A 24950-nucleotide genomic window follows, 5' to 3' on the forward strand; every position below is an offset into this window, starting at 1 on the left:
TAGTGATAGGAAATGATAATGTAAAGATTCAAAATAATTTCTGGCATAGTTAGCTCATTCATGCATGTGTTCAGGCATTTATTTATCCAAATATATTTATCCAATACCTAGTATATGTCAGGCTTGGCTCAATCTTTGAATGATGCTTTATTGGGAATGCCCCTTCTGATACTGTATGCTTATAACTCTTGTTATAGTATTGTGTGTTGTACTACGTTACGGTATTTTGGTGACTGGTACTGTAGAGAGAGCTGTTCTCATCAAAGGTGTGAAATCTTTCATGGTGTCAGCTACCTGAGGAAGAAATGGTTTCACAGTTTGGTTGATCTGATGTGCCCTGAAGAGGAGGTCCTTAATTTTGAAGAAAGTAGATATCTAGGAAGGTCGAGAGCTGGTGAGCTGTACTTTGGGGTGTGGTGCACTCCCTTTGCTGAAAGACAGAATTGTCCATGGTGGATGAGACACATAATGGGAAGCTCCCATTTAGCTTCCTCAGTAGCTGTGACTGTCTCTACTCACATCATGAAATGAATCACCACTAATTATTACAAGTGGCCTGCAAGATAAGAGGCATTTTATTTATTTTCATGTAAGGAAACTGGCTTTAAGAGAGAGAGAGAAAAAAACTTATGAAGATTCAGTTGCAGAGTATAGAAATCACTCTAGCTATTTTTTTAATGTCTATCTATTTATTTTGAGGGACAGAGAAAGTGGGAAGAGGAGGGGAAGAGAGAGAGGAGTGAGAGAATTCCAAGCAGTCTCTGTGCTGGGAGTGCAGAGCCCAACAGTAGGAGCAGTGAGATCATGACCTGAGCCAAAATCAAGAGTGAGACACTTAAATGACTGAGCCACCCAGGCACCATTATTCTAGCTATTTTAAATGAAAAGGGATTTAATTTAAGAAATTTTGGTGTTTACAAAGTTATGGAAAGTGCTGAAGCATCAGTCCTTAACCTGGGCCTCCTGGAACAACTCCCAACCGGGAATCATGAAGGTTCATGCCCATTGCTGCTTCAAGACCACAATGTCTTAGCTATGGTCTGGGGTTTAGATACTGACATCAGAACTAGTGGCTCTAGAGCCAATCTGAATTTATAACCTGCTTCCTGTCTTTCAGCATTCATTAAGCTGGCTACTAGACACTCACACCCTTTGCTAATGCTGTTTTAGGAAAATCAAATTCCTATAATCCCTATATATCTGCATGGTAGAAGAAATAGTAGGAGCTATAGAAGTGGCTGTATTGTAAATCTCCCATGAGTGCTTCCTATTGGTGGAACCTAGAGCACGCCTGAATCTTAGTTGCAAGGGCACCTGGGAAAAGTGGCTTTTAGATCAAGAAGTCAAATGGAAAAGAATGTAGAACAAATGTGCATCAAATGACTATGCCTATTACAAATGGGGAGCTGTTATTTGGACTCAAACTTGTCCAAATTTAAAGCCCTGGGTTCTTTCCACTATTCCACACAAGCCAATTTGGAATCAATATCAAATTCACTTGGGTGACCGTGGGGATTATTTCTCTTAATTTCTTGTTAATAAGGGGGGGGGAGCCTTTTGATAAGGAAGGGCTTAAATCAGACCTAGAGAAAGTTATACAGCCTGTCTTGGAGTTGGAAGCCTGTGGGGCTTCTGAATTGGAATAGACTGAGAGAAGCTATGATCATGGTCTGGTTGAATTGGAGAAAGCATAACAAGAGAAGCTGGAATGTTCTCTGATTAGTCTCAAGGGAAAACATTTCCTGAACATAGAGAATTTGTTAATATCTAGGGCTGTTGGCAAGCCATTTAATAGCATTCTCTATAGAAAAAGAGAATTCTAGTTATAGAAGAGTCTCAAGAGATTGTGGGCAATTTGGGTTGCTCCATAAAGAACAAGGGAGGGGCTGGGATCCTAGAGAATTAGGGTATTTCATTTACTCTTGAGGTTCACGTTTAATATAGTAGCCATTACTAAGAATATCCAAAATAAAAATAATGGATGCAGATTTACATGGATGAAGACAGGGGTTCTTCTAATCTTCTAATCCACTGTTTTCAAGAAGGAGAGGTGAATGTAGGGGTAAGTGTTCTCTTGTTTCCCCAGTAAATCTTATAGATGAATTCCCACTTGCATAATGAACTCTGAAATTAAAAGAGATAATGCTTTTGGCTCATATCCTTCTTCTTTATGGAATGCTTATCTCTTTACTACTTCAAATTTCAGACCTTTCAGAATGCAGCAGACTCAGGATTATAATTACTTGCAGAAACATGGGGTTGATACACCATAGTACAGTGTTTGGAACATTTATTACACATTTAGTATACTGTTCCCTTCAAGAATTCTGACCTACTTGAGAAATAATTCAAAGAGTAAATAAAATAATAAAACTTTATTACTAAAGTTACTAGTAGTGTCTACATTTATAGGCCATAGTGCTTTGTGAGAAGCATATGGTCCTATTAATCTTACTTCCAAAAGAAAAGGGGACAGAACTGAGCCAAGTATGGCCAAGTAAGTCACTCTACTTCCCAGGTATGGATTTTGGAAAATCCAAGAGTAAGAGAGAGAAAGAACATTCTTTTCTATAAGTGGGTGCTGAACAGAAAGTTTTAAAGTGAATGAATTGAATGCATGCATTCCTGAATGAATTATGTATATATGAGCAGCATATTTTTTATCAGCTCAAGTTTGCCTAGGAAATAGTCAGCTAACCAACCTTCAGGTGACTGGTGGTTCCAGGCATCATACTGCAATTGGATGATAGTCCCAAATGTAACACGCTGTTAGTGGCTGATGTATTCAAGTGACCATTTTTGCCCAAATTGCACTTGTTAATAGCTACCTGAAGCCTAGAACTTGGCCCTGAATCTTGGTCCCTGGACTGGGGAATTTGACTTTCGCCCAGATCATGCTGGCCTCTTCTATAGTTTCTAGATTCTATGAACTTTCTTTAAGTTACCAGATTTCAGATCTAATAATCTACCTCATGTTAAGAAACTCAGTCATCCTGAAATATTGGTATTGTTTCCCTATTCATTTTTACCCTGTGAATGTGGACTTCAGTTATTACTATTATTTTTTTGGTACTTGATATTACCCCTCCCCCCCAACAAAGACATACTCTTTGAAATTCAATATTAGACTTGACTCTTTTGCATCCCCCCATTCTAGATGCAGGCTAACAGCCTTCTGTTGCTTTCATTCAGTTAGTTTGGCTCTCCTGAGTGCACTGCCTATTGCAGACATTTTTGGGTTGAAACAATTATGATAGTTATTTTTAAATTAGGTTTCAAGTTCCTATGAAAGTAGGGATCATGTTTTATACTTTGTGAACTCAGGCACTTAATGTTTGCTGTTATATGAAAAAAGTAATTTTGCTACCAGCTGCCCAGTAACAGTAAACCCCTGAAAAGCCTCCAAATAATGTAAAGGCAAAAAGCCTCTAAGCACAAGACGTGATGAATACAGCTAAGAAAAGCCAAAACTAAGATTACTGAAGTAACTGATCAGTAACTTACAGAAAGATAAGCTTTCATTGATTTGCAAATGTTACGTATGCCTTATCTCCTTGGTGCTGAAGCCAAGGAACAGGTAAGAGGTGAGGGAGGAAGAGAAGTGGTAGTGAATATAGTTGTAATTACAGAGAGCCTTTATTTTGCCATATATTATTTAATTTAATCTTTGCAGTAACTCACTGAAGTAGGCACGGTATTTATTTTATTCATTTACTTGTATTCATTTAAAGACAAAGAAATTGAGCATTAGTGAGGTTTGGTAATTTGCCCAGGATCATGTTCACATGGTTGTGGTGGAGTTGAGATTCCAGTTTTTATGTTTGGTTTCTTTGGGGTAGAATTTTCTTTCTCATTGTTAGTTGATTTATATATGTAGCTATCCAGTGGTGTTATGTTTTTGGCCTCTCTACATCCCTCACTTCCTCTAGCAGTAATTGGTTAACTTAGGAGCAAGATTTCAGCTTCTTCCTTTCTATTTCTTTTGGGAACTAGCTGCTTACAACATGCTGCTCCTCTGTACTATATCTTTTACAGGGCCAGTACCTAGAATACAGCCTGGTATTAGGGGGCAAGTTGGTCATATTATGGGCTTTAGTTCCAAAAGTCCCATGGTTTGCAGAACCTGGGTCACATTCATGGATCTCTGTGATATCAACATTAAGACTGGTATTTGCTTATTCATTTATCTATACTTTTCCTGATTAGTTTGATTCAGAAGTAAGCTGAGGGGAAAAAAAAGGCTTATGTTCTTTTCTGTATATAAGGTAAAAAAAATACAATTAAACATAAAATGAACAGAAGGGTAAAAAAAAGACAGTGAATAGCAGGCATAAAGTTGGAAAAAGAGAAAAAAATGAAAGTGCTCCACTCTTGTGAGAAATTCAAAGGAAGAATAATCAATTCCATATATCATGATCCCTGAGTGCACAGCATAGCACAATAATTAATGTTCATGATGACAACCCTTGATCCGTCAAGAAAAATTAAATTATGTTCAGCAGATTTTCTTTTCTTTACCTCAGCTGGGGAAGAATGTGTAATACATTTTAGAAAGATTGATTCTTTTGATAAAGGAAATGCCATTTTACTTGTATTTGCTGGGCCATCTAAGGAATACCATTGTGAAAATACTTAAATATAGAAAAGCAAAGGGAATTGTTGAAGATAGCTTCTTTAAGAATACATGTCTTTAAAATTAAAGATTTTACCACAGCATCTGCATTTGCCTACTCCAATTTGCCTAATCAGGGTTAATTTTTAAAGTTTTACATTAATTGGTAAACTATCAACTCTAAGTGCCCGTTTTTAACATGGTGGATCAATTGTATCTTGTTTTTAGCAAAAGATGTAAAGCATCTATTTGATTTAAATTAAGCTGACCCTTAGGGCTCAAGCTCATCAGATTTAAATTATAATTAAATAAACTCATAATAATGGATAAACAATGTTATATTCATTCCAGAACACGGATATTTTAATTGGCATTGTGGGAAGGAAAGGGGTTGTTTAGCAGAACATGGTGTAAAGGGGATGTCTTCAGGAGAAGGTGTGAAAGTGTGAAGGTGTAAAGTTCTAACTAAGAGACCCTGCGTGGTGGCATTATGTTGATGAATTTTGTCAGAGTCCTGGAGTAGAGCAGACTGACAGAGGCTGACCTCTCATGCTAATCATTCCATAAGAGACTAAAATACACAAAGCAGACTGACAATTTGTCAAATCACAATGGAGTAAGGGAATATGAGGAGGAATATTCATAACCTCATCCAGGGCACCCACTTGGTTGTATCAGGATGCCTGGAAGACCAAATTAATAATTTAAAGGTTGTTTGGTAAGCCTGGAATTAAAGTAAAGGGAGATGGGTAATCTTGAAGATGTCAAACAGCCGATGGTAGGGCCTATTGAGTCATCCCTGAGCCACAATGGAGTTATAACAATATGTGGTAATATTTATTAATCATGTTGTCAGGCATAGTAGTATAAATGCTTTGTTTATATTAATTCATAAATCCTCTCAGCAGCTCCGGGAAGTAACCTCCTAGGAAGTGTCCTCCCCACTAAGAAGATGCAAAAATGGAGGAACCAGAGTTTAAGGAACGAACTCTCCTCAGGTAGGGCAGGCGAGTTTTAGAAGTTGGATTAAAACCCAGGTAATCAGAGTCTAAATCCAACGTTCTTAAGAGTTATGCTATTTTATTTCTCCAGGGGTACTTTGTTTTTCGTGGATTCAGTGTTTCTTCTCTCAGGGTAGTACTGGATAAACACTGCCAAGTTCTCATTTCTTCCAGTTCCCATTTATATGTTCCAAGCTCTCCAGTGTGATTTTGTTCTTAGCGTCTTCCTCTAGATAAATTACAGTCACATGGGTGTTACTGTTTACCAACTTATAATCACGTTCTAGTTTTTTCACTCTGATATTTTATCCAGTCCATTTGGATTGGGTGTTAGGTGTTTGTATTCATTTACACAATGATTGGATTACTCTCACAGGAGCTGAGAGTCTTGAAATTCATTTCCTTTTGTGTGTATATTTTACTAGCTTTATTGCAACCTAATTTCTGTTACTTTTAAGTTCTTGGGAATCTGGTAGAACACTCTGCTCATTGTTGCCTTCATATACCACTAACAATAAAATAGATAAAATATTGATGGAAGAATCTCCGAATGGATTATAAAACTATTTGACTTTTGACAGGTGGGTACATTATTAAGAATTCCCAAACTCCCAACCTTTTACAATTTTCTTTTTAACTTCATTGAATTTTAAGAACTGGAACTGACAAAAAAAAAATCTTTCTTGTCACAATTTAGTTTTTTATTTGTGCTTAGAAATTGTCTAAGAATAGCATGGAAGAGAGGATTTTACATTTGTGGTTTTTGGTATGATCAATTCCCCATCATTAAGCCTATGATTCATGGCTGTAAAATGAACCTAAAATTTCCCCCAATGTATTTTATGTCCTCCTGTAAGTGAAGAGGTAACTTTTGACTTGAATGCTAATGTTAGGATATATTTCAGATCCTCTGAGCAGTTCCTTGAGATCCTTGGATGTAAGCTGCTTTATATAGCCTCCTACTAAGTATTTGAGACAGCCACTTATGAATTACTATGCCCTGACGACTTTATCTGACTGTACCAAAAGTTGTGGGGTGGATTATGAATCAGTTTGTGGAGACACAACTCAATTTTCTGGACTGTCAATTAAGACAGGTGAGGTCATATAACAAATAACCTTCCTTCTCCAAAATCCCACGTGGATGCTCAGACGTTCTGAAACCTTTACTAGATTTTCCTGCCTTCACAGTAAACTGTCAAATGTTCAGCAAAGTCAGTGTGTCTTGGCAGAGTGGCAGGGCTGGCTGCCATATGCACCAACAGGAGGAACAGGAGGGGATGGGACTTTCTAACCCACTGTACAGATGTGAAGCCTGGATTATGCCCTGGGTCCATTTCAATCTTTGGAGATGCTGCAATTCATAAATGATAAATGTTGTATATTGCTACACAGGTCATGACAGAATAGCAGATGATAATTGTTAGGCCATTATTAGAAGAAAGCAATCCTTTGGGAAAATGGGGAGGTAGGATGAGCCACAAAGAGAGGGGATTAGAAATGCATGTAGTCCAGAGAGGCTGAAGTAATGCTGATGACAGAGTTTGGAAACGTCAGTAGCAGATGGGGTCTGCCATCATTTGCCAATTGCAGGCTGTTTCAGTCCCTGTAACAAATGCATGGTTCCCTTGGAGCAAAGGGTGATTTCACAAAACAATAGCAGAAATGGCCAAGGAGTTTGAAACTGCAGAACAGCTATTTAGTGATAAACATACCCTATTGGGAGACATGTTGTATGAGAGAATAAGATACAAATAAGGAGGCTACATAGGGGAGCTAAGGAGAGTTTAAGAATTATATCAGTCTTGTTTAAAACTTCATTTAGTCACAATCATAAAATATTACCTTTTAATACTTCCTTGGGCTGCCTATATTTGAATGGAAATAATCTGCCTTGGTGATTGGAAAATCTGTCTTAAAGTAATAGCCCATAAATTGATCTCAAAATCAAAAGTCAAAAAAGTAAAATCACAGTAAGAAATGATGTTTTTCCACAGTGAAAGTATGTATTTTTCACATCTCATGATGTACTACCTTTCTTCAGGTGAATGCTGTATAATGCAAATACAACCGTTACCTGCTTAAGGCTTAACTAACTGCTTAAGGCAAAAAAAACCTGTAGAAGGGCAATAGAGAGAAGGCCATCACCTTAATATAAAAAAACATTGTGAGGGTATTGTATCTTTTGTCTTTCAGCAAATTTCATTAAAAAATATGGTGGTAAATAGAAACCACTGCTCTATTTCATGTTTTGTTTCTCACTCTCCTTTTCCCTTCCCACACCAGGCCCCCAGCAGAAGGCAACATCGAGAGGTGTATACATTTCATGTTGAGCTTGGTTTCTTTTTCATTATTGATAAAAGCATTTGTTAATTATGAAATGGATAGCAATTACTAATTCACTATCAATATATTCTGACAATAAGACTGATAACTTAGGCCATATTAAGTCATACAATTACATTTTGTAGTTTGATTAGTTTCTGAAGGTGTAAATTTTTCTCTTGGACCTAAGTTCACTTGTAGAACTTGGATTATCACTGAAACAATAAAATCAGGTGTTTCTACACACATGAGGAAATGGCTTCAAAGCCTAAAATATATCTGCATTTTTAGTCAAGATTCAGCGTTTCTTTTATTAAAATTTTTTTTATGTTTTATTCATTTTTGAGAGAAAGAGAGAGAGAGCATGAGCAGGGAGGGGCAGAGAGAGAGGGAGACACAGAATCCAAAGCAGGTTCCAGGCTCTGAGCTGTCAGCCCAGAGCCTGACGCAGGGCTTGAACTCGCAAACCTTGAACTCAAGGACCATGAGATCATGACCTGAGGCAAAGTCGGACACTTAACCGACTGAGCCACTTAGGCACCCCTAGATTCAACTTTTCTTTTATTTTTAAAAATTTTTTTTTCAACGTTTATTTATTTTTGGGACAGAGAGAGACAGAGCATGAACGGGGGAGGGGCAGAGAGAGAGGGAGACACAGAATCGGAAACAGGCTCCAGGCTCTGAGCCATCAGCCCAGAGCCTGACGCGGGGCTCTAACTCACAGACCGTGACGCTTAACCGACTGCGCCACCCAGGCGCCCCATTCATCTTTTCTTTTAAAACGTAGAAGCCCTAAAGCTCAATTCAAACTAGTTAAGATTAATAAGTTTATATATTTTAATTGATTGCTTTTACTATCAGGGAAGTATACTGGATAAATGTATGGATAAATATATTGATAAATAATGCAACTTATTCCCACATTACTGAGAGCAGCAGGGGAGAGGTTTTGGAGACAGGACTGTTGCAACTTTGCTACTACTTACATTCATCAAAACTGAGGTAAAAAAAAAACAAACACTGAGGTAGACACTAGTCGAGACTCAATGCAGTTGTGTGAGGAACACAGTGATTTTCTGCCTCAGAGCAGACCTGATAGAAGCACAACATTTATGCTGATTTGTTCCTAAAAGAATTCGAAGGGGTCAAGACAAATGGTTGGCCACAGGAGGTTGATTGTGACATAGAAGAAAAGTTTCTCAGACATGTGGCAAAACTCCTTGCAGAGGAATGCGGAATGGCAAAAGAGATCTTTCCTTGTGGAAGCAAAGTTCTTAGTCTTGTGTATGAGGCTCTAGAGGCAGAATTGCACAGTCTGGGGGAAATGTTAATGTTAATGGTTGTCAGGGTCCCACGTCACACAGATTGCAAGAACAGCAAGTTTGAATAACCCTGATTTTTGTTTGGAGAAGTCTTGTTCTCAGCCCATGTGATTTGGGTAGGACTGATCCCATGATTAGTTCCCAGGATGGGCCCTTACTGGCATAATGCCATCCCCCCCGTCATGGTTTAGGGATGAAAATGGATCTAAACAATGAGGCTTTTTATGAGGTTCCAGGAAGAGGTGCTCTTTTCTGCTAGACTCAAAGAAGAGAATAAGTAAAGAAAAGCTGCAGTCATCTTGTTCCCACATAGATTCTGTGCAAGACATCAATACTTTGGAGGACTTTGGAGCCATGAGATGGAAAGAGAGGAATCAGAACCTGGCATATTGTTGGAGCTCCAGCATCTAGCTTTACTGAGACAGTTGGGAGTAAAAAGAGTTTGTTGAAGAGTGTCACTAGTGAAAGGAAAAGGGAAGAAGCAAGATTGGTCCAGGAGAGCTATTGGACCACAATGCAGACCTCAGCAAGCCCCTGCCAACCCATGGGAAGCTCTAGAGAAAAAACTGTTCACTAGAGGAGTGTCCCATTGCACAGAAATGCCTAAATCCTTGTACCAACATTTTGCTCAGTCACAGACTGTGGGCAGACCTGTGAAGAGTAGGACTTCTCCTTCACTAAGTCATTGGTTGGGGGTTGCCAGGGGAAGAACATGGTCATGGCTTGGAAGCTGAGGTAAACCATGCAGGATTGGACAGCTGAAGGTTAACTAGAGATACTCCTCACAGCTGGGCACCCAGTTCTTTCTCAAAGGGTGATCTGAGAGGGGCTTCACTGTGTCTGCCAAGTGAGCTATTGAAAAAGCAAGCCATATCATTTATCTGGTCCAGTATACCCTCTACAGACTTGAGATACTGAAATGCAACTGAAAAAGTTCTGATGGAGGGAGAGAAGCTGGGGTTTCTGTTCTAGGGCAGCAGATGAGAGCATGCCTATGGGTCTGAGATTCAAGAACACACAGAGTCCATTGATGAGCCCTGGGCAGTGAAACCGTATGTCAAATAGGAAGGGGTTTAATGGTCAGCACTCCCTGGATGTGGAGCTGGAGAAGAATCTCTTGTATTCCCTATCTCAATCAGATTGGCTTTTTCACCTGTTCCTTTCTATGTCTCTGTCTGCCTGGGTGATTTCAACATTCATGTTGGGTGAAGCTTCCACACCTAACCTCGCAGCTTTGACCTCAGCTATTTTAATGGTTTTCACCTCAAATCAATTTCAGCAATTTACTCCTTAGCCCATGCTCTGGATTTTATCATCAACATATCACTGCTTTACCTGACAAATCTGACTCCAAGAACTCATTTTACAATCACACCTTCTAATTCTCCCATCTTTCCCACGTTCTTTTTATAATCGGTGAAATATATGGACATTTCTAGATTTCTGAATTAGTCTCACTTTTTTACCTTCTTGTTCTAATTTTTAGACTATTTTTGGCTTCACTTCATTTATGGCTCAGCATGGAGCCATGTCAATTATTTATCTCTGCTCTCCTTCCTTTCTCCAGCTTTAAATGTGGTGCCTTCAAGAATTCCACTTTCATTCTCTTTGCTCTTCTAGGATGACATCATGTTCCTGTGGTTTCCACTCCATTTGTTCACAAATGAGTTAGTTGCACAAATTATGATATATAATGGAATACCATGAAGCTATAAAGGGGAGTAGCTTAATTTATTTCTCAGTTTCTTTGATATATTGTAGAATGAGTGGGTACAGGCTATAGATAAATATACAAATAGTCATGTTTCTATTTAATATCTCCCCAATAAGACAAATTCTTTGACAGAAGTATTGAATTATATATCAACTAAAGGAAGCAGAACTGAGACAAAGTAAGGTATGACTTGGGGCTCTCAGATTCTAATACTTTTGTGGAAACAATTTCAACTGAATGATTTTGATTTCAAGGCCACTTTGGAGGGATACATTATGGGTTAGTAAGATGAAAGAGTTTAGTATGGAATTAAAATGAGAATCAATTGAAAGTAGATTCCAGGGCCCAAGAATATTATGGAATACACTTGAAAGAGGAAGCCAAAGTTAGAGACGTTGTGGGAAAAATGAAGAATGAAGTGATAATTTATTTGGAGAGAATCTGGTATTGCTGTAGAAAAATAGAGGAGGTGAGAATAATTAATTCATTTATTCCATCAGATTTGTGTTGGGAATCCTTTATATACCAGACCAGTAGGCCTTAGGGATATGAATATATATGTGACTTTATTATCCCTTTCTTGGAGGAGCCAATAATCTGATTATGGAAACACATTAACAAATAATTACCATAGTCTAATAAATGCTTCACTGGAATAGAGGATCATAAATGTTGTATATTTACAAAGTCAAAATGATCTTATAAAGGGGCATATTTGTGAAGGCACATATATCAAAGATGACACTCTATTCTAACTCTATAACTAGATTTATTCCTTAATGTCTGTGACAAGTTATTCACACCCCAAATTTATGAAAGATGCTAAAATAGAATTTCTATGATTAGATTTATTTACTAATTTAACATGTAATACCAAATTTCCAATTTAGGACCAAATCTTATTTTAGTTTTCTGAGAAAGATGGGAAGAGAGAAAATAAAGCCTTTAAAAATTAAATCTAGTGATTGCTGGAACAACCTTCACCAAGCCCAGCCAATAGCTTGTTATATTCTAAATATAACTTGTCATCTTGTGACAAAATTCAATTTTGAGAATAAGTGAAAATCCAATTCAATTTTCAATTGTTTTGTATACTTGAAAACCAAAAATTTATGGAAGGCTTTTTAAATATTTATTTTGTGTCGGGTGATAGGGAATTATATCCTTTGTGTCCCTAAGAAGACAGTAAGATTGATGAGTTGTTTATGCAAGCAATCAGAATCCAGTTCAGACACTATTAAATAATGCATTGTCTCTACTTACTTTAGCTTAACATGGTTTCACCCCAAAGTCATTTCTGAATGATACCCACAAAGAAATTTAATTCATTGATCTTATGCCTCAAAGAGCAATTCCATGTGGTAGTTGTGTGATATTGTTACCGACTTGCAGAAATTCTCAAAATAGTTTGTATTCTGGAGTTTAAATTGCAACATTTATTTTTCAATATAAAGGATGAACAATGTTTAAAGTCTGAGGTAGAGGACAAAAGCATAATGAAGAGAAAAATTAAAAGAACACAAAGAAGACGTAACAATGTTCTGTTTCAAAAACATTCTCTTACTAACCAGTGCTTAGCTACAGACAACCAAGCAAAAAATGAAATGCTTTAATATAGCCAAGTTAATGTAATCAAAGTTTCCATTACAAAAAAGGTAGGTGAATTTAATTTGTGCTTGCCAGTTTGCCAACTCTTACTTGGCATGCTTCCAATTTTTTAGGTAACAGAAGAAAATATTTTGAAAACTTTGTGTTTCTGTGACTCTAACTAAATAATCTGTTATTTACTAAATAAAATTAGTAGGATTTGATGGCTGGAGGTGGGAATATCTGCTTTTATAGAAGAAAAAAACCATTTCAGTACATTCATCTCTCTTGAGGGTTAAGGAGAAACATATTTGAAAAGTACGGACAGACGAGAGGAATCATTCCTCAAACTTTGCTGTCTTCTTATTTTTGCATTTTGAATTAAGGTATAGCTTACATGTAGCAAAATGGTCGCATTTTAAGTATAACCACCAACAAAATCACGATGAGATAAAAAATGTGTTAATTACCCCAAAGCTCCTTCGTGCCCCTTTATAATTAATAAGACTTTCTGCCAAGAGATAACTGTTTTTCTGACTTCTGTCATGATCAGTTAGTGTTATTTGTTCTTGAACTTCATATAAATGGATTGTTTGGTTCTTTGATTATTACATTAAAAAATCATGTTTGTGTCATCACTACTAATTATTTAGGTGTCACTGTATACCAGACATAATGCTTCAAACTCATCATATTCTCTTTCCAACATTGTATTTCCTATCTATATCATAATTAAAAGTGGATTGCTTTTGCTAAAGTTAAATGATTCTGAATTCAGATGAGATGGGTTTGAAAGAGTTCATTTTGATGGACTAGAGCACCCTGGCAGATCTGGGGTGTGAACTAGGCTGGCACATGGGCAGAGTGGCTCCCTGTGCTGGGATTGAGGGGCATAGAGTCATGGAGTCATGGATATTTTTCTGAGTCCAGGTCAGTGGAACAGAGGGTACGTTAGGATTTTTTTCCAGAAATGGGGTCACATGATGAGGTCTAAATTGTGGGAATAGGATAAGAGCCCATATTAGGGTCAGGGATGAGCAGGGAGAATGTGATGTGCTTCAGAACTGGGGCCTCTGGATCTGCCTGTGCCCATTCCTTCTAGCAAACGTCGAGATTAGTCCTTCTGCCTGTAATGGTTTGTACCAGACTGCAGAGAGGAGTCATTGGCTCCATCCTGTAGTTCTGGGAGACGACACATAGAAATTAGGAAAATGCAGGTCCAGCCTTCCTGTAGAATCTGCAGTATCTCAAGGCTTGGCATATATGCCCCTCATCATCAGGCCTTGTTTTGGCTGCTTCAAAGCCAGCCCTCTGCTAGATGCAGCCAAAGTTTCAGACAAGCAGAGCTCTGACTAGCCACTGCATCTGCCTGTCTTGCCCTTCCATGCTTGCCAAGCAGGTAGTGAGAAAGGAAGCTCAGATGATTAGCCTGTTGACTTCCATCTGAGGTCTATCCCTTATTAACTTTGTGGCTTTTGGCAAGTTACGTTACTCCTGTGAGTCTCAGTGTCTCCATTTGTCAAAGAGGAACAGAATAGTACTTACTTCGTGGGGTTAAATGAGATAATCTTTGTAACTGGGCTGGTAGTGCAGTTGATCAACATTTCCACTGGATAGAAAAGAAAAAGAGAACCTATTGAAACTATGGGCCCCCAAAATTCAGCTTAAAATATTCTGTTTGGAAGCCTTTCCAAATCCCACCAGAAAGAGAAAAGTTTTCTTCACATGGCACTCTGATGTTTCCCACCTTTTTTTTTTTTTTTTTTTTTTTAATAACAGACAATTTCTTTTCTAACACCTCTGGGCGCTATACTGCCTGAGGATAAGAATTGTGTCTTTCACGTTTATAGTTCTAGTATCATCATGGTGTCAGACACGTAAGTGGACACTCAGGAAATATGTGTCCCATTCATGAATAAAGTCTGTTATTTGGCAATTATATTAAAAATGTTTTAAAATGTTTTATTTAATTTTTTAACATTTATTCATTTTTTGAGAGACAGAGAGAGAAAGAGCAAGAGTCGGGAGGGGCAGAGAAAGAGGGAGACGCAGAATCCAAAGCAAGTTGCAGGCTCTGAACTGACAGCACAGAGCCTGATGTGGGGCTCAAACTCACAAACCGTGAGATCATGACCTGAACCGAAGTCGGATGCTTAACCGACTGACCCACCCAGGCGCCCCTTAAAATTTTTTTTTAATGTTCATTTATTTTTGAAAGACAAAGTGTGAGTGGGGAGGGGCAGAGAGAGATGGAGACACAGAATCTGAAACAGGCTCCAGGCTCTGAGCTGTTAGCACAGAGCCTGATGCACAGTCCAAACGCATGAACTGCGAGATCATGACCTGAGCCAAAATTGGACTTAAACGACTGAGCCACCCATGTGCCCCTGGCAATTATATATTACACACTGTTTGTTTCTAGTAGTTTTGCTTTAGTGTAGGATTCATGTTCAAGATTATTTCGGAGGGAAAGAATGAGTTTCACTGAATCCTTCAATTTACCTGTCAAACTACCTGCTTTAAATTGGCTTAGCAATCAACATCGGCACAAAATTACTATTTATGACATGATTCTCTGTTGGAGGGCTCTCAGCAGTGATGCTGTGAAAATAACTGTAACTTAGAAATTCAGTAGCATTTGCCTCAGTGAAGGAGTTAGTAGAAATAATAACCTTTAGCTCCAGCTGTCACCACAGAACCTGTGTCAGACTTCTGGGATGAAGATTTACATAGTGGCCTGACTATTAATTTCACATTACACTTGAACTTTTTTCGTAATATGTAAAAGTTTAGGTTCTGATTATAAGCCACACATTTGAGAAATGAGGGTAGCAAAATAGGAAACACTCCCACCTACCAGAACTGTGACTACAAGGTTCTTTGGACATTAGATTATTAATTTGTGACCAAAACAAACAAACAGACCCTCCTTACACTCCCACCAACAAGGGAAACAAGATGAATGCCACAGGCAATTCCTGTAATGTTGTTACCAGTCTCCACTCTTCTCCCTGGCTTTTCCTGATGTTCTTCCTAATAAAGAAGCACCTACCGGCGCCTGGATGGCTCAGTCGGTTGAGCATCAGACTTTGGCTCAGGTCATGATCTCGCGGTCTGTGAGTTCGAGCCCCGTATGGGACCCTGGGCTGACAGCTCAGAGCCTGGATCCTGCTTCGGATTCTGTGTCTCCCTCTCTCTCTGCCCCTTCCCTGCTCATGCTCTCTCTCTCTCTCTCTCTCTCTCTCTCTCTGTCAAAAATAAATAAAAACATTAAAAAAAAAAGAAGCACCTAAATGTCCCCTATACACACCAACATGCTAAATACTAAAGAAAAAAAAAAAAAGATAAAACTAGACAAGTGTTAATGCAACAATTTAGTTAATGCAAGTGTTAATGCAACAATCCCCAAGATGACCAGGACATTGTAGAGTTGATATCCTAACCATCTTTATCACAACGTTGTGTTTTATATTCTGTTTTACTCAGGATAAAAACACACTTCAGAACATGTATAATCATCCGTGCTTCAGGGGAAATTTGAGCAATCACCATTTAAACAACTATTTAATACATTTTTGATGTAACAGTCATCTTACTTCACTCTGATTATCCTGGGGACACAAGACTGGATGGAAATGAAAAAAGGAATCAATTTAAATTATCTTTAGTTCTTAAAGAAGATACCAGGAGCTTAAAAGAGATTTGAAAAACTTTATCTTGGTACCATGATTGTAGCTTTTCTAGAAAAACATGTAGGAAGTGAGAAGAATTTGTGAAATAAAGCAGGAAGTCCCTTCTCTGCTTTGCTGTGATAAACTGTTAAGACTTGTCCATTTTAACTATAGTTATTGAGAGTTCCTCATTATAACCAGTCTCTTTAAGAATTTCTTAACCTGTTGTTAATTATCTTTGTTTTTGAGATAAACAAAGACTTGGTTTAGTAAAATTTGATGTAGATAGCTCCTTTTTATTGTGGTAAAACCCTCATAACATAAAATTTACCATCTTACCCATTTTTAAGTGTACAGTTCAGTGGCAACTATATGCACATTATTGTGCGACAGATTTCTAGAACTTTTTCATCTTGCTAAACTGAAACTCTACCTATTGAATAACAGCTCTTCCTTGTCCCATATCCCCAGTACCTGGCTACCACCTTTCTACTTTCTGTTTCTAGGAGTTTGACTACTTTAGATTCCTCTTAAAAATGGAATCATGCAGTATTTGTCTTTTTGTGAATGGCTTGTTTCACTTAGCATGATGTATTCAAGGTTCATCCATGTTGAAGCATATGACAAAAGTTCTTTTTAACACTGAGTAATATTACATTATATGAATATACTACCTTTTCTTTATCCATTCATCTATTGATGGACATTTAAGTTACTTCATATCTCGGCTATTGTGAATAATGCTGAAATGAACATGGATGTGCAAATATCCCTTTGAGTTCCTGCTTTCAAATATTTTGGGTATATATTTGGAAGTAGGATTGCTGATCATGTGATATTTTTATTTTTATTTTTTTGAGGAACCTCCATACTATTACCATTGTGGCTGAATTATTTTATATTCCTGTCAATAGTGCATAAGGGATTTAATTTCTCCTTTTATTTTGGCTAATGCTTGTTATTTTCTTTTCCTTTTATCTTTGATAGTGGTTATCCTAATGGATGTGAGGTGATATCTCATTATGTCTTTGATTTACATTTCCCCTGTGATTAGGGATGTTAAGGCTCTTTCAATATGCTTGTTGGCCATTTGTATATCATCTTTGGAGAAATTTCTATTCAAGTTCTCTGCCCATTTTTTAATCAGGTTATTTGGGGGAGTTTTTGGTTGTTGATTTGTAGGTGTTCTTTATGTATTTTGGATGTTAACCTTTTGTAAGATATGTAGTTTGCAATATTTTCTCCCATCGTGTAGGTTTCCTTTTCACATTATTGATTGTATAATTTTCCATGCAGAAGTTTTAATGTTTTGATATAGAGCTATTTGTCTATTTCTGCTTTTTTGCCTGTACTTTAGGTGTCATATTTTGGAAATCATTGCCAAACCCAATGTCATGAAGAATGCCCTTATGTTTTATCCTAGGTCTTTAAAGTTTCAGGTATTACATTTAGGTCTTTAGCCCATTTTGAGTTAATTTTTGTATATGGTATAAACTAAGGGTCCAACTTCATACTTTTGCATATGGCTATCCAGTTTTCCGACTACCAGACCATCCTTTTCTCATTGTGTAGGCCTTGGCACCCTTAGTGAAGATCGTCTGACCATATACAAAAGGGTTTATTTTGGGGCTCCATATTCTTTTCCACAAATCTATATATCTTTTTACACCAGAACCATATATAGATTCTTTTATGTTTATTTATTTTTGAGGGGAGAGGTGGGAGGGGTAGAGAGAGAGGGAGACAAAGAATATGAAGCAGGCTCCAGGCTCTGAGCTGTCAGCACAAAGCCTGACATGAGGCCTGAAACTGTGAACCGTGAGATCAAGACCTGAGCCAAAGTCAGATGCTTAACTGACTGAGGCACCCAGGTGCTCCATTATAGATTTGTAATATGTTTTTCAACCAGGAATTAGGAGTTTCCCAACTTTTTCTTTTTTAAGATTGTTTTGGTTACTTGAGGCTTTAAGATAGATTTTTTTTTTAATTTCTGCAAAAACATTGGGATTTTGACAGGAATTGAACTGACTATAGATTGGGCAGTATAGATATCTTAACAATATTAAATCTTCTGATCCATGAACACAAGATGTCTTTCCATTTATTTGTGTCTTCTTTAATTTCTTTCAGCAGTTTTTGTGGTTTTCAATGTACAAGTTTTTACCTCCTTGGTTAAGTTAATCCTGAGTATTCTATCCTTTTTGATGCTGTAAATGAGATTATTTTCTTAATTTCCTTTTTGGATTGCTTATTAGTGTATAGAATTACAACATTTTCCTGTGTTGATTTTGTATTCTGCAACTTTGCTGAATTTGCTTATTAGTTCTAGTGTGTGTGTGTGTGTGTGTGTGTGTGTGTGTGTGTGTTTGTGTGTGTGTAATCTTTAGGGTTTTCTACATTTAATATTATGTCATCTACCAACAGTGGTAATTTTACTTCTTCTTTTTCAAATTGGATGCATTTTATTTATTTTTCTTGCCTAACTGTTCTAGCTGGGGCTTCCAGTACTACATTGAATAGAAATAGTGAGAGTGGGCATGCTAGCCTTGTTCTTGATCTTAGAGGAAGAGCTTTCCGTTTTCCATCATTGACTATGATGTCAGCTATCGGTTTTTCATATATAGTCTTTATTATGTTGAGTTAGTTTCCTTCTGTTTCTAGAATGTTACATTAAAAAAATTTTTTTTAATGTTTATTTTTTGAGAGAGAGACAGACAGAGCATGAGTGGGGGAGGGGCAGAGAGAGACACACACACAGAATTCAAAGTAGGCTCCGAGTTCTGAGCTGTCATCACAGAGCTTGTCATGGGGCTCGAACTCACAAACCATGAGGTTATGACCTGAGCCAAAGTTGGACGCTTAACTGACTGAGCCACTCAGGTGCCCCAGCGTTGTTTTTTTTTTTTTTTTTTTTTTTTTTTTTTTTTTTTTTTATCATGAAAGTGCATTGAATTTTGTTAAATGATTTTTTTGTGTCATTTGGGATGATCATGTCATTTTTGTCCTTCATTTGTTAATATAGTATATCAGATTGAGTGATATTCATATGTTGAACCAGACTTGCATTAGGAGAATAAATTCCCACTAGATCATGGTGCATAATCCTTTGATTGTGCTGTTGAATTCAATTTGCTACAATTTTGTTGAGGATTTTTTGCATTACCATTCATCAGGAATATTGTTGTGTAGTTTTCTTTTCTTGTAGTATTTTTGTATTGGGGGTAATGCTGACCTCATAAAATGAGTTTAGAAGTATTCCATCCTAATAAGATTTGAGAGAGTTTAATGAAAATTGGTGTTAATTGTTCTTTAAATATTTGATAGAATTATCCAGTTAAGCTTTTCTTTGAGGGGAGATTTTAGATTGCTGATTCAATCACTTTACAAATTATAGATTTGCTCAGGTTATCTATTTCTTTAAAAAAATTTAACCTTTTTTATTCAATGCACAATTAAAATTTTTACTTACATTTTTGTCTCTTTATGTTGTAAAGGTTTAATGTGTAACATAACTTGTTACATCATTATCCAAGAACAAATGATAAATAAAAACAGTATATAAGCCAAGAAAATTGTGCCATGTAACATCACTTACAATTAGGGGTTGGCAAATTTTTTCTGGACAAGAAAGAAAATAAATATTTTAGGCTCTGTGGATCTTATAGTCTCTTACAATTCTGTTGTAGTACAAAAGCCACCATCAATAATAAATGGGAGTGGCTATATTCTAATAAAATTTGTTGACAAAATTAGGTTGATAGGCTAAATTTGGTGGTGCCAGTAGTTTCCCAGTTCCAAACATAGATATTTAAAAATAAGCTTGTAGAAATGAAGATTCCTTAGAGCTTTGATCACGCTATAAAGAGTAGGAATTAAGTTCAGGTTTAAAGGTTATCATTAATAACAATTAAACTGACTAGTCAGCTCATTTTCTCACAATACTTTTTATATGCTTTTATACTGGCTCATTTTCTCACAATGCTTTAAAAAATTTTTTTTAACTATTTTTATTTTTTATTTTTTAAAATTTACATCCAAATTAGTTAGCATATAGTGCAACAATGATTTCAGGAGTAGATTCCTTAGTGCCCCTTACCCATTTAGCCCATCCCCCCTCCCACAACCCCTCCTGTAACCCTCAGTTTGTTCTCCATATTTATGAGTCTCTTCTGTTTTGTCCCCTCCCTGTTTTTATATTATTTTTGTTTTCCTTCCATTATGTTCATCTGTTTTGTCTCTTACTGTCCTCATATGAGTGAAGTCATAATGATTTTTGTCTTTCTCTAATTTCAGTTAGCATAATACCCTCCAGTTCCATCCATGTAGTTGCAAATGGCAAGATTTCATTCTTTTTGATCGCTGAGTAATACTCCATTGTATATATATACTACATCTTCTTTATCCACTCATCCATCGAAGGACATTTGGGCTGTTTCCCTACTTTGGCTATTATTGATAGTGCTGCTATAAACATGGGGGTGCATGTGTCCCTTTGAAAGAGCACACCTATATCCCGTGGATAATGCCTAGTAGTGCAATTGCCGAGTCATAGGCTAGTTCTATTTTTAGGTTTTTGAGGAACCTTTTACTGTTTTCCAGAGTGGCTGCAACCAGCTTGCATTGACACCAACAATGTAAAAGAGACCCTTTTTCTCCACATCCTCGCCAACATCTGTTGTTGCCTGAGTTGTTAATGTTAGCCATTCTGACAGGTGTGAGGTGGTATCTCATTATGGTTTGATTTGTATCTCCCTGATGATGAGTGATGTTCAGCATTTTTTTCATGTGTCGGTTGGCCATCTGGATGTCTTCTTTGGAGAAGTGTCTATTCGTGTCTTTTGCCCATTTCTTCATTAGATTATTTGTTTTTTGGGTGTTGAGTTTGATAAATTCTTTATAGATTTTGGAAAATAACCTTTATCTGATATGTCATTTGCAAATATCTTCTCCCATTCTGTCAGTTGTCTTTTAGTTTTGCTGATTGTTTCCTTTGCTGTGCAGAAACTTTTTATCTTGATGAGGTCCCAATAGTTCATTTTTGCTTTTGTTTCCCTTGCCTCCAGAGATGTTTTGAGTAAGAAGTTGCTGTGGCCAAGGTCAAAAAGGTTTTTGCCTGCTTTCTCCTCGAGGATTTTGATGGCTTCCTGTCTTACATTGGGGTCTTTCATCCATTTTGAGTTTATTTTTGTGTATTGTGTAAGAAAGTGGTCCAGGTTCACTTTTCTGCATGTCGCTGTCCAGTTTTCCCAGCACCACTTGCTGAAAAGACTGTCTTTTTTCCATTGGATATTCTTTCCTGCTTTGTCAAAGATTAGTTGGCCATACGTTTGTGGGTCTATTTCTGAGCTCTCTATTCTGTTCCATTGATCTGAGTGTCTGTTCTTGTGCCAGTACCATACTATCCTGATGATTACAGCTTTGTAGTATAGCTTGAAGTCTGGGGTTGTGATGCCTCCTGCTTTGGTTTTCTTTTTCAAGATTGCTTTGGCTATTCGGGGTCTTTTCTGGTTCCATACAAATTTTAGGATTATTTGTTCTGGCTCTGAGAAGAAGGCTGGTGTTACTTTGATAGGGATTGCTTTGAATATGTACATTGCTTTGGGTAGTATCAACATTTTAACAATATTTATTCTTCCTATCCAGGAACATGGAATCTTTTTCCATTTTTTTGTGTCTTCTTCAATTTCTTCCATAAGCTTTCTATAGTTTTCAGTGTATAGATTTTTCACCTCTTTGGTTGGATTTATTCCTAGGTATTTTATGGTTTTTGGTGCAATTGTAAATGGTATCGATTCCTTGATTTCTTTTTCTGTTGCTTCATTTTTGTTGTATAGGAATGCAACCGATTTCTGTGCATTGATTTTATATCCTGCCACTTTGCTGAATTCATGGATCAGTTCTAGCTGTCTTTTTGTGGAATCTTTTGGGTTTTCCATATAGAGTATCATGTCATCTGCAAAGAGTGAACGTTTGACCTCCTCCTGGCTGATTTGGATGCCTTTTATTTCTTTGTGTTGTCTGCTGAGGATAAGACTTCCAATACTATGCTGGATAGCCATGGTGAAAGTGGACATCCCTGTCTTGTTCCTGGGCTTAGTGAGAAAGCTCTCAGTTTTTCCACATTGAGGATGATATTAGCGTTGGGTATTCATATATGGCTTTTATGATCTCGAGGTATGCTCCTTCTATCCCTAGTTACTTGAAGGTTTTTATCAAGAAAGGATGCTGTATTTTGTCAAATGCTTTCTCTGCATCTATTGAGAGGACCATATGTTTCTTGTCCTTTCTTTTATTGATGTGATGAGTCACGTTAATTGTTTTGCAGATATTGAACCAGCCCTGCATCCCAGGTATAAATCCCACTTGGTCATGGTGAATAATTTGTTTAAATGTATTGTTGGATCCAGTTGGCTAATATCTTGTTGAGGATTTTTGCATCCATGTTCATGAGGGAAATTGGTCTATAGTTCTTCTTTTTAGTGGGATCCTTTCTGGTTTTAGAATCAAGGTAATTCTGGCTTCATAGAAAGAGTTTGGAAGTTTTCCTTCCATTTCTATTTTTTGGAACAGCTTGAAGAAAATAGGTGTTAACTCTGTTTTAAATGTTTGGTAGACTTCCCCTGTAAAGCCATCTGGTCCTGGGCTCTTGTTTTGGGGAGATTTTTGATTACTAATTCGATTTCCTTACTGGATATAGGTCTGTTCAAATTTTCTATTTCTTCCTGTTTCAGTTTTGGTAGTGTATATGTTTCTAGGAATTTGTCCATTTCTTCCAGATTGCCCATTTTACTGGCATATAATTGCTCATAATATTCTCTTACTATTGTTTTTATTTCTTCTGTGTTGGTTGTGATCTCTCCTCTTTCATTCTTGATTTTATTTATTTGTGTCCTTTGCTTTTTCCTTTTGATAAAACTGGCTAGGGGTTTATCTATTTTGTTAATTCTTTCAAGGAACCAGCTTCTGGTTTCATTGATCTGTTCTACTGTTTTGTTTTTGTTTTTTTTTTTTTTCTTTTTTCTTTTTGGTTTCAATAGCATTAATTTCTGCTCTAAGCTTTATTATTTCCTGTCTTCTGCTGGGTTAGGGTTTTATTTGCTGTTCTTTTTCCAGCTCCTTAAGGAGTAAGGTTAGGTTGTGTATCTGAGATCTTTCTTCCTTCTTTAGGAAGGCCTGGATTGCTATATACTTTCCTCTTATGACGGCTATTGCTGCGTCCCAGAGGTTTTGGGTTGTGGTGTTATTTTTATTGACTTCCATATACTTTTTAATTTCCTCTTTAACTTCTTGGTTAAAGAAGTCCTTTAGTAAGGTGTCCTTCAGTCTCCCAAGTATTTGTTACCTTTACAATTTTTTTCTTGTGGTTGATTTTGAGTTTCATAGCATTGTGATCTGAAAACATGCACAGTATGATCTTGATCTTTTTGTACTTACTTAGGGCTGATTTGAGTCCCAGTATATGGTCTATTCTGGAGAATGTTCCATGTGCACTGGAGAAGAATGTATATTCTGCTGCTTTTGGATGAAATGTTCTGAATATATCTTTTAAGTCCATCTGGTCCAGTGTGTCATTCAAAGCCATTGTTTCCTTGTTGATTTTTTGATTAGATGATCTGTCCATTGCTGTGAGTGGGGTGTTGAAGTCTCCTACTATTATGGTATGACTATCAATGAGTTTCTTTATGTTTGTGATTCATTGATTTATATATTTGGGTGCTTTCACATTTGGAACATAAATGTTTACAATTGTTAGGTCTTCTTGGTGGATAGATCCTTTGATTATGATATAATGCCCTTCTGCATATCTTGATACGGTCTTTATTTTAAAGTCTAGACTGTCTGATGTAAATATGGCTACTCTGGCTTTCTTTTGTTGATCATTACCATGACTGAAGGTTTTCCATCCCCCTACTTTCAATCTGAAGGTGTCTTTAGGTCTAAAGTGGGTCTCTTGTAAACAGTATGTAGATGGATCTTGTTTTCTTATCCATTGTGTTACCCTCTGTCTTTTGATTAGAGCATTTAGTCCGTTGATATTTAGAGTGAGTACTGAAAGATATGAATTCATTGCCATTATGTTTCTTGTCGAGTTGGGAGTTTCTGGTGGTGTTCTCTGGTCCTTTATAGTCTTTGTTGCTTTTGTTATATATATATAACATATATATATATAACATATATATAACATATAAACATATATATATATATATATATATATATATATATATATATATATAATTTTTTTTTCCATCTTCCCCTCAGAGAGTCTGCCTTAAAATATTTCACAACTGGTTTAGTGGTCATGAACTCCTTTAATTTTTGTTTGTCTGAGAAACTTTTAATCTCTCCTACTTTGAATGACAGCCGTGATGGATAAAGAATTCTTGGCTGCATATTTTTCCAATTCAGCACATTCAATATATCCTGCCATTCCTTCTGGCCTGCCAAGTTTCTGTGGATAGGTCTGCTGCAAACCTAATATGTCTTCCCTTGTAGGTTAAGGATTTTTTTCCCTTGCTGTTTTCATGATTCTTTTCTTGCCTGAGTATTTTGTGAATTTGACTATGATATGCCTTGTTGATGATCGGTTTTTGTTGAATCTTATAGGTGTTCTCTGTGCTACCTGGATTTTGATGTCTGTGTCTTTCCTCAGGTTAGGAATATTTTCCACTATGATTTGCTCATATAACCTTTCTACCCCTATTTCTCTCTCTTCATCTT

At 36.9% G+C, this 24950-nt stretch overlaps 1 protein-coding gene across 2 annotated transcripts in view; it reads left to right on the top strand.

The window, feature by feature from the left end:
* METTL4 (methyltransferase 4, N6-adenosine) overlaps positions 1 to 24950 on the top strand; it is a 681840-nt gene that overhangs the window by 277018 nt on the left and 379872 nt on the right. For both annotated transcript variants that reach the window (XM_045041664.1, XR_006587915.1), the window contains exon 9: positions 5521 to 5610. In XM_045041664.1, coding sequence (XP_044897599.1) covers positions 5521 to 5610 — 90 coding nt within the window. The remainder of the gene's footprint in view (positions 1 to 5520; positions 5611 to 24950) is intronic.

The sequence above is a fragment of the Felis catus genome, chromosome D3 (genome assembly GCF_018350175.1).
Source record: "Felis catus isolate Fca126 chromosome D3, F.catus_Fca126_mat1.0, whole genome shotgun sequence".
Classification (NCBI taxonomy): Eukaryota; Metazoa; Chordata; class Mammalia; order Carnivora; family Felidae; genus Felis; species Felis catus.